We start from the raw sequence: 14,725 nt of genomic DNA, 5'->3' as shown, positions 1-14,725 counted from the left end.
GCTACAAAGCACTCCACAAACAAATCCCCTGCCATGCTCTTTATGTATTACTTTTCAGGTATTTTTTTAAACTTAAAGGTTTCCTTGCTTCATTAGCAGGCAATGCCAGACCACTTCACTATTTGCATTGCAAAGAAAAATGCTTGGGTCTTTTGGAGAGAGAAAAACAACGTCATTAAATGATTAAATGATCACATAGCTGGCCAAACCACTGCAGCAGTAAATGGCTCAGTCATAAAAAGGACAGTAAAACATAACCTGTCCCACATTTAATGAGCAATAACAAGGAACCATTCCTTTCAAACATCATTTGAACTGAAGTGTAGGGGTCTGAATTAAATTCAAATTGAATTTGATTTCATCTTTTAAATTAGATCTTTTGGAAGTCCATATTTACAATAGGTGTAAAAATTAAATCTCTCTCTCAAGGGAGGGACAGGACCAGTGAAAGATGCAAAGCAGCCATACCTGGATGCTTCCTCACATCATTGCCTTAAGAAATACCACAGAAATGTGACTCGAATGTCAGTAGTTTTACTGTATTATTTATAACATGCTACATAATTTAAGTGTGCAGAGACCCAGCTTGCAGCAGGTACTCCACACAGTCCAAATACCAGCATCAATATGTCTTCAGTTATCTCTCTAGCTCCAACTATTTATTAGAGGTGTGGCAGTCTGAAGAAATGTCTCGGGTCAACCAAGCATCCTTCATTTCCCTCAAGAGCAAAGCTCTCCAAGCTCAGAAACCCTGGGGGATCCGTCATTTGATTTGGAGAATATGGTCACCTCTAACAGCCCATAAAGATCACCGTGCCAGATCATTCCATATGCCTCTTACTCAACTCCTCCTTTCCAAAGAGTGCTGAAAACAACTTCTAGAAAAGTATCTCTGCTTTCCTGGCCTGCTCCATCCTTTTTACTCTACTGTGAGTCGTCCTATGATCAGTTAGATGGTCTTCAGCTAATATCAAGTCCAACTTAGTGACACTGACAACACATATAAATAATACAGAGTATTTACACATGAAATTTCTTGCATCCTGAAAGCTCAGCACTTTGCAGAACTGCTGTGCAGAGGGACTGATGTCTCACACCTGCTTTGCAAAGGTTGCTATCTATTTTAACCCTTACATGGAGACCTGAAAAGTGGCTTGGATCAAGGCATCCAAACCCTGAAAACCCACCTTCCTAGCATCACTTGCCATCACTAAGTCATCTCTCCATGGAGAAGATCTGAAAGACTGCAAAAGCCAACACTGTTCCCACAGGCTTGAAACTGCTGCTCATTTAACATGACCTTCTACTTCTTAATAAAGTCAAAAGCAGAAAATCTGAGGACTAAAAGCAAGCCAGTCTGGGTAGAAATGTCTGACAGATTCTCTCTGTCAATCCTCAGCTGATGAGGGCAGAAGTGGAAGGTTCAGCTGGTTGTGAAGATCAGATGGACAACTGATTAATAGAAGACACTATTCTCCAAATGGGAGATGCTCCCAAAAAATGCTCCAGCTTTTGGAAGTAGAGGCTTCCAGGTTGCCCACTGGGGTGAGGTCTGGATGAAAGATGCCTACAGTTTGGGAGCTGCATTATTTATTTTTCCAAGGTGTATGTGATGCTTTCTGGAGTCCATTCTCCGCCTGCTAACCGAGTGATTGGCACATCAGCGCCAATTATGGAGACCCGTTAAAACATGCCAGGCGATATGAATATGCAACAACATGAACGTCTTTCTTTTATAAGTAGCAAGTAGAAAGAAAGTAACAACTTTCTAATGTTGATCATTTAGGTCTTTTGTGAATTCTTTGTATTGTGCCATAGTAGCCTTCCACTTTTTAGACACATGGGTCTCCTGCTCTGGCGGACACTGGGCACTGTGGATTAGCATATTTAGAGTACATTGCAACAGTTGACTATTCAGTATGTGAAGTGGTGAAATTTACTCTATTATTTCTAAACACTTACGGGACCGGTGCTCCTGTCAACCAGCCAGCCATCTATTGCAAGCTTCTGTGTCCAATAAGTTACCAATTAATTGGCTCCTACAATTGTTGTATAGTTTACTTCTTGAATGGCTCCCTCTTTAGTAATTTCCTTCCCATTGTGTGACCCTTTCTGACAACTTCTGTATAACGCTATCAGATAATCGCTGTCTTTTCTTTCTCGCCTCACTTTTCTGTATCTCTCTAAATAGTTTATTATTCTGCTGTGGTACCTTTTATGGAGGCCAGCTCAGTGGCCTGTCAGTTAAACGGTAAGGATACATTAAAATCGTCATTCATTCAAAAGGCTTTGCAGTAAGTGCCCAGGATATTCATTTGTGCACACATACAGGTCCAAGCCTGAAGTGTGTAGCTCTGAAAGGAAAAGCCCTATCTTCCCTGAACAAACCCTTAATGATTTTACATTTCTCTCAGAGCCTGCTCTCTAATGAATGTTGACATTTCATGCACGGTAAGACACAGGAATTCTGTTTCTGGTCAGGGGCTACAACATATTCCCAAGGAAATTAAATTCAAAATTGATTGTGTGACACTCAAAAACTGGCCCAGAATTTGAATTATTTCCTTCAAGCAAAATATAGCTGCCTTTCCCACTGAAAACCAACCAGGTTTTAGCAAAGCCAAAGCAAGAAGTGCAAATGTTGTTTATGGCTTGCTTTCCCCTGCACCAGAAAGCTGTGAAAGCAAAATTGTTCTTTTGCTTCTTTCTGATAGAAGAAATGCCACAACATCAAAACTGTGAGCAAAGGGGTTTAGAGAGACAATTCGAAACAGCAGCATGCTCTGTGCGAAGACCCGGCACAATGTCCATGTCACCACTCTTCTTTATTTTGACCAGGCAAGAAAGATGTTCACACATAATTGACTTTTTTTTGTTTAATTCAGGCCTATTGCTAAATCAGCTGCATGTCTCTAAGACTTCGTGGCCAAGGATTTTATTTCTGGCAGTGGATTAGAAGTGGTGTTTTTCTAAGCTGAGTAAATAACCTGGCTATTCAAGCTAAACCATCTCTGTAGGAGTAACTTCAGGAAGAAGACTTTCACATGGGACGAAGCCACATGTACAGACAATAGATGCTTGGAGGACATCCCTGTCCAGCACAAACCCCTCTCCTTCCTCCTGATCACATAGACACAAGACATGAAAGTGCTTCCAAATGGCTACAAAGAGATGACAAATCCACCACTTCATCAGAGAGCCTGCGTGCCACATCGCTGTCAAGATCAGTGTAATATTAAACAAGATCTTGTGATGCCTTGGACAGGAAACATTCCTGCTGGAGGGGAGGGAAAATAACAGGATCTCTTTCCCATTCAGTAGCTCTAATTCTGCTGCTGTGCTGCAAAGCAGCATGGAGAGGGTATTTATTTTTGGTGGAAGGCAATGCTGAGCTCAGACCATCCAGACAAACATTGCACAAAGCTATTACATCTTCATTATTGCACTGCTCTATAGAGACAAGCGTTTTGAAGAAGGTAATAAGCACTTATAATTAAGGCAATTATAAAGTAGTTTATTATAGTTGAGCGCTAACATAGAGCCGCCTTGTGTCCAAGAGAACCAAAACAGTGATACAGCGTATCTAGGGAATTTTTAAAACAGCATCAATCTGATGGTTATGGCTCCGCAGGAAAAAAAAAACAGTCAGTGGCAGACACAGGCTGATTTTAAAAGCCACCAGAGAATGCAAGCAGGAGGGCGAACATGGAAAAATTTTGTGATTGATACTGGATACATGTCCTCATCCCCTGGCAGAAATCTCTGGAGCAGGAAGTCACCCTTCCCATGAGCTGGACCCGGACTCTTGGAGAGCCACGGGGGTGAAGTGCCACATCCAGCACAGCAGCACGAGACAGGATTACCCCTGTTTGTGCTTCACAGCCACCTTGGGGCACTCGGGAAGATTAGCATCCCAAAAATGACATGACTTCACAGACCACAAAGGCTTGGGCAATACTAACTGAACCCAGCCTTACAGTGCACACAGGCAGAGTTATAAGCTCCAGAAGATAAAACAAAATACATCAGCTCTTTGCTTAGCATAGATTTCTGTAGGGCAATGCAAGTGTTGTTCTGAGCAAAACAGTTTCTGAGCTGCTATCACAAAGTTAGAACCTAAAATAACCCTTGCTTTTAGACGGAGAGAAACATGGCACTTTTCTCTTCCTCACTTGTATGACGCCATCGGACAGTGCCTCTGGTTTTCATGCTGATTAAATAAGTATCAAGGACTCCAGCAGCAAGCATTTGTTTTTTCAGAGCTTCAGACACACTACTTAAAACACTCTTTTTTCCCTCAACATTTGTTTAAAACCCCCTGAACAGGCAGCAAGTTTCTTTCAAGTCTGTTTTACGTGAAAGATGTGTTTGTGCATGATTTTGCTTCTCTAGGCCAACAGTGGTGATGGTTTTGATGCAGCAGAAGGAGATGCTGTCACTTGAGAAAAGATTAAATTATTACCTTTCATGAAACATCTACAGGTTTAACCAACCCACTTCTCTAACAGGTGAAAACAGGATCTTGGCAGAGAGAAAAAACAAAGGGTAGACATAAGAATAAAAAGCACTTCAAGCCTACAATTAACTTCAGTGGGAAGGGAAAGGGTGAATCACTTGTTGCATAAAATAGTCAGTAGCACCTACCTATTTCCCACAGAACAGCAATGGAGGAGGAAATACCGGTCACCCCGGGGCTTACCTAGGCGGCTCCAGGAGACGATGGGCCGGGGATTGCCCGTTGCGATGCACTCCAGCACAGCAGTCTGGTGCACTGTCAGTGTGAGGTTCTCTGGACCGACAAGAATCATGGGGTCCTTGTAAACAGTGGAGTGTGAGCCTGCAAGGACAGCAGCATCATTAAAATGCACCTGATCCTCTCTTGTTTAATGGAAACACTGAGAATTTCATGCATATGATGTGGCTAGTGTAAGCCTCAGTAAATTTGAGATGTACATGAAACAAAAGGAGCACAATGTCTGTGTGACAATCACACTGTCTGACGTGTTTTAAGTGTGTGATGATATTGCTGGGGAAAATCCCTCAGCCAACCAACCCAGTCACAAGCAGCCCTGTTAACACCCAGATAAGGCAGGATAAAGAAGGAACTCACTGTGAACTGCAGAGAGTAGATGTGCAGGAAAAACATGGTATACAGGGAGGACACAAGCTGTAGAACAGCTCGTGTAGACAGGAATGCAAATAAATGAAGGAGTTGCTTTATCTTTCAGCATCTCAAGCCATAAAGTAATCCATGCAGTCCATAATGCCTGAATCTGCCTCTCTGCAAGCATCCTCTCTTGCTGCTCATGTCATTTGCTTCAAAAGCCCTCTCCTGGGACACAGAGAGTGATGGAGGTGCCAGTCCCTGACTCCTGCTGAGGATCTTTTTGAAAGGAAACTCAAGAAAACTCCTCTGATGACTAAAACCTACAGGGTGGTCATTTCCCTGTCTTTTACAGCACTCCCGTCCTGGTCCACTCTGGTGTTGTGATACCATTATTGCTCACGATGAAATCACTAATAATTTATTTGCACTACAGTAGCACCAAGTGGCAGCAACCAAGAATGAAACCCATCGTACAAGGTGATGCACAGACTCATAATACAATAAAGCCCTGGCACAAGAACTCTGCAAACCAGACAGGCACAAGACAAGCAAAAGAAACCACATTTCACCAGACAGGAGGAGACTACAGGAGAAAAACATCATCCTGTGTCAGGTATATCACAGCTAAACCTGCATCTCCTGAGTCCCTAAAAAGTGCCTTATCCCCATGCCAAAGGTCCTTTCAGCCTTCAGTCCCATTTGTTGGGAGCAGAAGAGGAGGAAAAAGAGGAGATATTCTCAGTTCTCCATCAGTAAACAGGAACACTGACAACCTCTGCGTTAGTCTTCTCCCCATTTCTTGCAAGAGCTGGTTTATACTCCAGAAATGCTGAGGTAAAGCAGTGTTTAAGGAATTTCAACAATCTCACAGCTGCTGCTGGCAAAAATGCTCTGTACACCTGTAGAGAGAAATACCTGGACTGGTCGCTTGCCTCCAAGCAGGAGAGTGGCACAGGGAGGACTGGAGAGCTGTGCTTCGCCATGGGCCAGGCTTTGTTGTAGGGACCAACCCACACTGACTCCTGTACATGGACTTTCTGATATCCAAAAAGCTTGTTAAAAAGAAGTCATCCACCGGAAACTATCTGCAAGGGCTTTTCTCCAAGAAAAAAAATCTTTTCTTCCTGCACTTTTTAGCCTTACCCTTTCACAGCAGCTCAGGGGCTGAAGTCAGGGTGTTAGCAGGGGGATTTTGCAGTGGTCCAAAGGCAAGCACAGATCAGAGCGGCTCGTTTGTTCATTGTTCCTACAGGGGCTAAATGGGGAGGGATAAAGCAACTCTGAGGTTGTGTCTAAATGGGCAAAATCCAAGAAAAATCACCGTGTCAGTACGACTTAAGAGCTGACTTTCTCACTAAATGCATTTCACTGCAAGCCATAAAATGCAGATTTTTTGATGAGAACCAGAATGCACAATAAATTCATATGACCGGCTGGTTAACCCCAAGAGATCTGAAAAACAATACCTTCCCCCTCAGTACTTCAGAGTGCCTTTAAAATCCATGTAGATTTATTGTTCTAAATCACAATACTAAATGTTCACGCTTAGAATAATACGATATTATCATTGTATTATATAGTGATTTCAGTATTTCAAAACACAGAGAAATGAAATGAATTGTCCAAGGTCATCCAAGAATATCAGTGAATGGGAGCTGAGACCAAAGCAGAATTTATAAAACACTCTATTTTAACAATAAAATATTTTAAACCCCATACTCATTGATTTATACTCTGAGTACTAATAGGCATTCGGGTTTTCGGTTGTGGGCTCAGCTCTCTGACGTGGGCCAAATCCTGCCCAGCTCTGGAAGAGGTATTTCCACCGCTGCTCACCTCTTGCAAAGGCCATGTAATGGTCCCACAGCTTTGCTGCGAGCCCAACACCCACGGCAGTGCCAGCTCCAGGGTCAGAAGGGACAGTGAAACGGCAGGGATATGGCTGTCAGATGCCAGCACCATGCAAAAGGGCTGATTGTGCCCAACTGTCGAGGAAGAGGTTTCCTTCTCCAACCAGAAAATCCCTTTGATTCAGGGTCAGGAAGGAAGGAAGAAGTGAGAAAATGAGGGGCTCGTGGCAGGCGAGTGCTGCTGGAGCACAACAGGGTTCAGGGCAATGTGTTGGGGATTTATTTTGAAAGGGAAAAAGGCTCTAATGATTCATGTGGACCCCAGGGACTCTGCCAGCAGCAATCGCAGTAAGGATGGGGAGGTCCCCGGCACTGCCAGGCGTGACAGGCACTCTTGCAGTGACGGGAGCATCGCTGGCAAAGGCAGTTAGATCTTGATCAAAAGGACAGCAGCAGAGAAAGCCACAGCTTGCACTGAAAAGGTGTCAGTGCAGAGAGGCAGGCAGCCCCTCGGGAGCATCTCTGCTAAGCAGGCACTTGAAAATAATCAATCAGTAGGACTGGAAGACATATCCGTGCTGCTCGCTGCCAACAGCCCCACCACCATTGCCAGGGAGAGGAAGGAAAGTGCTGCGAGCAGGGTCCTTTGTCCCCCACAGGCAGCCACCCTCCTCTCCCTCTCCTGCCCACCTGCGGCAGTGGCACAGGCTCCCACAGCACACCATAACTTCTGCTGCTACACCACAGCCTAGAGTTAACACGCTAGCACATACCTGCCGTCCTGGTCTAACAGATACTTGGGTTCTTTTAGCTAACACCTCAGACCATAAACGTTTTTCACCGGGGTTTAACCCAGTGCAATAGGTTTTCCATGAGCTGAGAGCATGCAAATGTCCTGTGTCAGCCCTGCTGACATGCAGTCACTGAAGCACGGTCTAAGCCCTTCAACAGGCACATCAACAGGATGATGTCTGTATTCATCATCCAACTGCTTTAAGGAAAAGAAAGCCACAAATATTTCACAGACAGGAAACCTGGAAAATATCCATCTGAAATACGGGATGGTCAGATGAGAACAACTAGCACTTTCTGCCCTGTGAGAAATAATAACTCAGACGGGTAAATTGAAACAAAGAACTTCACCATGTTGATAATTTACTGTTCTTTTTTTCCCTCCATGCGGCTACTGTTCACATAGATCAAGAAAACAGATAAGTAACAGGCATCAAAAGCTCCCAGGTCTTTCAGAACCAGTTAGCCTGCTTTCTTTCCCCATCAAAGCCAATATACACAGCAACCCTCTTTCCCCAGCCTTACCCCATTTCACACGTGCTACTTTTTTACAGTCAGCAGAGCCTAATATGACACTCGGTACAAGTGTTAAGTCTCCTACCCTAGGACCACTGGCCAGGCAGCCCTTTTGGAGGGTGAAGGCAGGCTGTGAGGTATGAGTGTACACTGGCAAGCGTCTAGCCACTGGGTACCAGCAGTTATGTGTATCTGATGGACGGGAGGACCACAGCTCAGGGGAAAGACCCTTTACTGCATATAAAAAATGCTCAGAGAAACACACATCTAACCAGCCCTGTGCAGACTTCCCATGCCTCTTCCCTCTAGAGCTCTAACCTCCATTTCCACATGGAATCTGGGATGGTCCCCCACCAGAAAGCCACAGATGCATCACCATTGTTGTCACAGAGGACAACCGTGGGTATCCAGCATCTCAGGGGGGTTCTGACCTGCACCGAGCCCTGTATCTCAGAGCCCACCCTACCAGCACGATGTAGCCACAATTTGCAGGCAACTACTTCTTTGGCACTCTTATCTTCTCTGAAGGTCACCCACAGATGCTCTGAAGTCCAGGAGAAGCAAGTTGTCCTGTTTTCATACAAGGAGATTGAGCCTATCAAAAGGCATTTCCAAGAAGAGGGCACAAAGGTGTCATTCACTCCTAGCTGCTTGATCAGGCTGGGTTGTATGATTTGACTTAATACTTCCCACTTCCTTCATACTAGGAGCAGCTACTGAAACATCAAGAGAGACTGCTGAAGCCAAAAGTATTTTAAATTAAAAAGACTGACAAATGAAGAAAGCCTAACTAGAAGTTGACAACCTAACATCAGGTTTGGAAACTGGCTAATGAGTTATTGCTCGAAAGGGCTCCAAGAGATCAGCTTGAGTCCCACACAGACAACTAACAGAGGCTGGTCAATGGGCACGTCAGTGGAGAGCAGCACAGCTACGGCAACGTGGGTGCATTTGCACCCTAATCCTTCCTTCACTGTGCCCAATGTCATCACTTCCACATGCCATTTTGTGTGCTTTCACAAACAGGCCAAACTTGTGCACATGCAAAGCGTGGATGTGGGTTCCTGTAGTTTGCCCTTACAGCTTCATCACATCCTACCTCTGGCAGCATGAAACCAAACAACAAATACATGACTTTGGCCCCTTTTTTTGGAGAAGAGACCATAAGGCACCATCATTTCTTCAGCTGGAGCTTTCAGAGATGAAAACCTGTTTCAGCCACTGTCTTCAAATGTGGATGGAGAACCAAGTCAAAACTCAGCCTGGGGTGCTCAGGACTCCTCCTTCTCATCTTCCAAAGAAAGGTTAGCTCACTTTGGTCGCAATGCAATGCTAACAGCCTACAGAAAATAATTCCCCCATTAGATAAATAATTGATCACCCTGTGTGCTGCAATTACTTCCAGAGTGGGCAGGTCTCATAAGGAAATGATGAATCTTTCACATTTCCAAAATAATTCATTTAATGTAAAGCTGCTGTAACTCATTTTCTCACCATTCTCCCTCTACCCAGAAGCTGGTGCTAATTTACAGGCAAACAGACAGATTCATCTGCTGTCAAATAGACTGATCTGGCAGGAACTAATAACAATTCAGAACAGGAAAAGTGTTATGGCTGGACAGAGGAATGCTTCTCGGTGCTCTTAGCTTGAAGCTTTCTTAAACTGTCCTGGTCCAGAACAGCAGTGTGAAGAAGATGACAGAAAGACAAGTCACAACAGCATTTACTGGTACGAACCTGACACGGTGAGTCTGGCCTCCCGGCTGAACTTCACATTAGCAATATTGGTAGCAACACAGTGAAAAATCCCACTGTCTTCTGCCCTCAGTCCCGTAATCTGGAGGACCCCCTTGGGAAGCAGCGTGTATCTGTGGGAAAAGAAAAGCAGAAACAAAAACTTACAAAGGCAGGACATGACTTGAAAGCAGGCTGCACAGCCATCTGGGTGAGGCAGGCTGGCTCCCCGCATCCCAGCACAGAGGTGCCAATACCACCTCAGTGATGCAGCCCCCAGCAGGTTGAGCCCCTGCTTATCACTGCATCAGTCCTTTATTTCTTTGGATACTTGAGCCTCTGGTCTTCTTTTATAGGAGGGTACGTTCCCTTTCTTTATCTTCTGATGCATCCTTGAGAAAGGATGACTTTTGCTGGAAGGCTACAAAGTAGATGCTTCCTATTCAACCTGTGGAAAAGCTTTGGTAGTGCATTTGCATGTGAACACAGCTGATGTGGGAGTTATCACTCATCAGCTGAAGCACAGTGACCATGGACAAGTGTCAGGCAAAGTGTGTGCTCCACACTCCTAACTCCAGGTCCAGAACTCAAATCCACATGACCTTAAAACCTCAAATGTATGGAAATGCATGTTTAAAATAGATATTGAGTGAGCACACATAAATCAATAAATATTTTATATATTTAAAACATAGGTACATTTAAATCATGCATGCATACACACATGTGTATACATACATTACAGGTTGCTTGGCAACCATGTGTTTGAATTGACTGGTACTAAGTCATTACACTGTGATGAGTTAATAATCCATTTCCGTCTGGAAGATGAAGAATATCTTTTTCCATATCAGCATATGGTTAAGTGCCTATAACCTGCTCCCTGTGCTGGGCTCCAAACGTGCAGCTCTGTGTCGGAGGCAGTGTGACAGCAATCAGTTTTACACGTCCCGAAGTTGATTGCAATCTCCCTGGGACTTTAAAATGCCCATTGTTTTGGATGAATTATACCACAAGAAGCCTTCATTTTTGTTAACAATCTGCCCACAGCATTAGAAGATTCAATTCCAAAGCTATTATTCTGCCTTCAAAGCCTCCAAGTGCAAGACTCAGCATACAAATTTATATACACTTTATACGCAGAAATGCACCAAGCATGATTAATGCAGCAATCCAATTCAGTTAGAGAAGCAACCCTCATCACCCAAGCCCATTGGTGTCAGAGATCAATCTAATGAGCTGACAATAAAAACGTTCCCCGGTAACTTTACTCCCACAAAAAGCCAAATCTGTTAAAAACTTAGGACACTGAATGTAGGGAAACTGCTCCTAGCCCACATCCTCCAGGGCCTGGGCAAGCTCCGTGCCCCAGAAAAGAAGCAGTGGGGATAGCGCAGCTTGGGTCTGTGTGAGTTGGACAGAAGTCTTGGCTCCTCAGCCTTGAAGAAAAGAAGTTCTGGTCACGCTGCCACATCTCTGACCATCTCCATACCTGTGACCCTGGGCTCAAGTGGAAAGGAGCAATAACACATGAAGGACTTCAAGGGAACTTCACCTGTCCTGCAACATCTCAGCAGGATGTACCCAAGGCATCAGGTCCAGTTCTGCACCCCTTATCTCTGCTGACACCACCTTGGACCAGTTGCCCTGCTCCACCACATCCCCAGTTCAGCACTTGTACGAGTAAGAAGCCTTCAGAGGAGATCAAGTTTAATGAATTAACCTTGTGCTGGGCTAAAAAAAGCTCAGATGAAAAACACAAGGAAAAACAAAACCTGACAGTTGCAGTTTTCCATGGCAGAGTTGGGCCTCTTGGGTCCTTCTACTGTAAGTTCGCCACAATGCTGAAAAGGTCAGGCATTGTTCCAGCCCTCATGTTTTCTCCTGCCTCCAAAGAAGTCAACCATGTTCTGCTGCAGAACTGACATTTTTAAGAATAGGGGCTTTCAGGGAAATATTTACAGCTTCCTGGTTTTGCCTATTCCCAATGCACGGACATCAATTTGTGATCGAGGTGTGCTGCGACCTATTGTCTCCCACCATCAGTTGTGCAGCTCCTGAGCCACAGCTGAGACCACCAGAGGCTGCCGGCACGAAGCATGCATTTCCTGCCACCTGTCCTCCGCCAGGCCCCACTGCTGCTCAGAGGATCAAACCGTGATGAGGAAAGTTTCCGACGCAAAGGGAGCAGCCTGTCAAACACAGGAAGCGAGGACGTGCCGTCCCAGGTCTAGGCTGAGGCAGGGGGGCAGCTGGGCTTTCTCTTTAGGAGGATTGCATGGGAAATGGCAGCGCAGGGTGCTGCAGGATGCTCTCTGCAGAGCTTCCCTGCCACCATACACAAGGGAGTCCACCTGGAAAGGAAAATCCAGCAGCCACAGTGTAATTCAGCACTTGCAGGAGTTCATGGATTTGGCTCAGAAAGAGTTGCACAAAAAGGAGCCACAGAGGGATGATGGTTGCCAAAGCTACCTGGCTCTGCTAGGATTGCCAGGTGGGCTCTTCCACACTTGAAAGTAAACCTGGAGCAGGGCTGATTAGAGAAGGTCAGTGCAAGCCCTTGCTTCCTCCAAAATCAGCTAATGGGCTTTATCTACCTTTCCTGGGAGATGCAGTATTTCTACACAGTGTTTGGCCAGAAGGAGCCCAGACAACCCACAACATTAACTGCCCGAGTCTTCCATGGCAGAAATGCTGGCCAAGACCCTCAGCTCAGGTTAGTTGTGTCCTAGCATAACTGTGAGGGCAATAGCAAGCCTGGCCAATTTTTTCCACCTGGAGAAAGGAAGATCAGCAGTACATGGCTTGAACATGTCCTACCTTTCATTGTCTGTGTTGACCGGCATGCGGTTCTTTTGCCAGAGGATCACTGGCTCAGGCAAACCGTGGATCTGGCACTGGAATCTTGCTACACCACCTTCTTCCACCACTGCATTCTGAGGGTGGATATGGAAGTCAGACATTGCTGGAAGACAAAAAGAGAGACAAAAATATACACGTGTAAGGAGAGATCCACTGCCAACAAGTTCACATGACCTAGAAACACCCTTATTCCCCAGAGTTAGCAAATGGGATTGTAATGCAAAACCAGAAGGCTGGTTTGCAGCCTAACCAACCTCCGGTGTGGAGAAACAGGACTAGTGGCAAATTCTTGCTATATGTCTGCTTCTGTGCATTGAACTGATCGACTTAGCAAGCTCCACAGCAAGGTCTATGGGGGCAGCGAGATACACAGGCACTGCACTGGCACCTATGGGAGGTCATTCTCAACAGTTTCAGCAGGCTTTGGATCCAAGCTCACATCAGAAAAGAGATACCTATCCTTTCTATTGCTGCCAATGTCTTATCTGCTGTAAATATCCTTTTGATGTGCATAGCTTGACTCCTAAACTCATTTTCATTAAATATCTTGACCAAAAGAGTTCCCAGATATCCTAGTAAAACTTACAGCCCTTGACTTCCATCACTGTTTGGCAGGTACTCCAGCTCATTGCATACTCTGCCTTCTGGCACTGCAGAAGGAATGGTCACATCCCCACACTGTGGAGCAACAGGCTTCAGCTGGTGGAAAGAGTAGCTGCCAAGAGCTCAGCAGCTCAGCAAACAGAAGCTTTTGGGGATGGGACCACCCGACAGCAAATGACAAACCTCAGCGTGCCCACAAAGGATAAATACAGATCAGCCTGTTTCAGCATAGCCACAGCTGTAACCATTGTGTGGAAACTCTGGCATGCTGTTAAAGCTACATAAATAATACAGTAATTATTACTATTAATTAATTGGAAGGTGCTGCCTGTTGACTCTGCAATAAACATATTCGAAGCTAATAAACATCCCAGTGGTTATTCAGCTCATGATTCATTTATAGTGCCGCATCTGTGGGAAGATCACTCATATTATCATACAAAATAAACTCCAAGAGAGCCCCCTGCTCTGCCACCCCAGCCCGATAATACCCCTCTCCCCAGCAAGACAGCCTCGTCCCCTCCTACATGCATCAAGTGTAATGAATGTACCTCTGCTAAGGAACAAGCTGCGTATGTGTCAGGGCAGCTTAATCATTCATCTGCAAACTCCAGTTGGGCTCAGGCAGATGGGAGATGGCCATTAGCAATCATACATTAAATATGTGTTGCGTTAACCCACACTGCTCCCACAACCACTGCTCTCAACCCGCTGACTGCAGATTTGTTAAGCTGATCGAGTAACATGGAGCAAAGCCCTAGCCCCGTGCGGCTGTAAAGCTGGGAAGGTTTTGCAGCTGTGAGGGTGGGATGGGCAGCTAGCCCCACACTGGGATGCACTGATGGGAGCAGGACCAGGAGGTGGCTGTGCAATGCTCCAGCCAGATGAGAATGCACCAAGACAAGGCAAAAGATCATGCAAAATTCTATTTTCCTTTCCCAAAATGAAAGCTAATGCAAATATCTTCTCTGGTAAGGGATGGAGCCCGATGATGGAATGGCAATTTACCAAATTCATATAGGATTGGCCTTGAAACAAGACTGCCTGTGCCCCAGAGTACTCAGCCATGTGGGAAGGAGCCCAAAGGCTGCCAGAGGTTCTCCCACACCAGGTGACTCCCCTTCCAAGGTGGCAAGGGATGCTTCAAAAAATGGGAGGGTCCAGGGTTGCCCGTGGCAGGAGAGCTCGAGGGAGCCTGCATAATATTTCAAGGCTGCCATTTGGAGATCCAGGCTAGGGTGAGCATCTTGCAACCACAGCT

At 45.4% G+C, this 14,725-nt stretch overlaps 1 protein-coding gene across 1 annotated transcript in view; it reads right to left on the bottom strand.

Moving 5' to 3' along the window:
• Positions 1–14,725, bottom strand: part of IGDCC3 (immunoglobulin superfamily DCC subclass member 3) — a 106,654-nt gene that overhangs the window by 31,146 nt on the left and 60,783 nt on the right. The window contains exons 3-5 of the mRNA XM_037393264.1: positions 12,820–12,964; positions 10,003–10,133; positions 4,700–4,837 (exon numbers count right to left, since the gene is read on the bottom strand). Coding sequence (XP_037249161.1) covers positions 4,700–4,837; positions 10,003–10,133; positions 12,820–12,964 — 414 coding nt within the window. The remainder of the gene's footprint in view (positions 1–4,699; positions 4,838–10,002; positions 10,134–12,819; positions 12,965–14,725) is intronic.

The sequence above is a fragment of the Falco rusticolus genome, chromosome 7, assembly GCF_015220075.1.
Source record: "Falco rusticolus isolate bFalRus1 chromosome 7, bFalRus1.pri, whole genome shotgun sequence".
Taxonomy (NCBI): Eukaryota; Metazoa; Chordata; class Aves; order Falconiformes; family Falconidae; genus Falco; species Falco rusticolus.
This window is presented reverse-complemented; position numbering and strand designations above follow the sequence as displayed.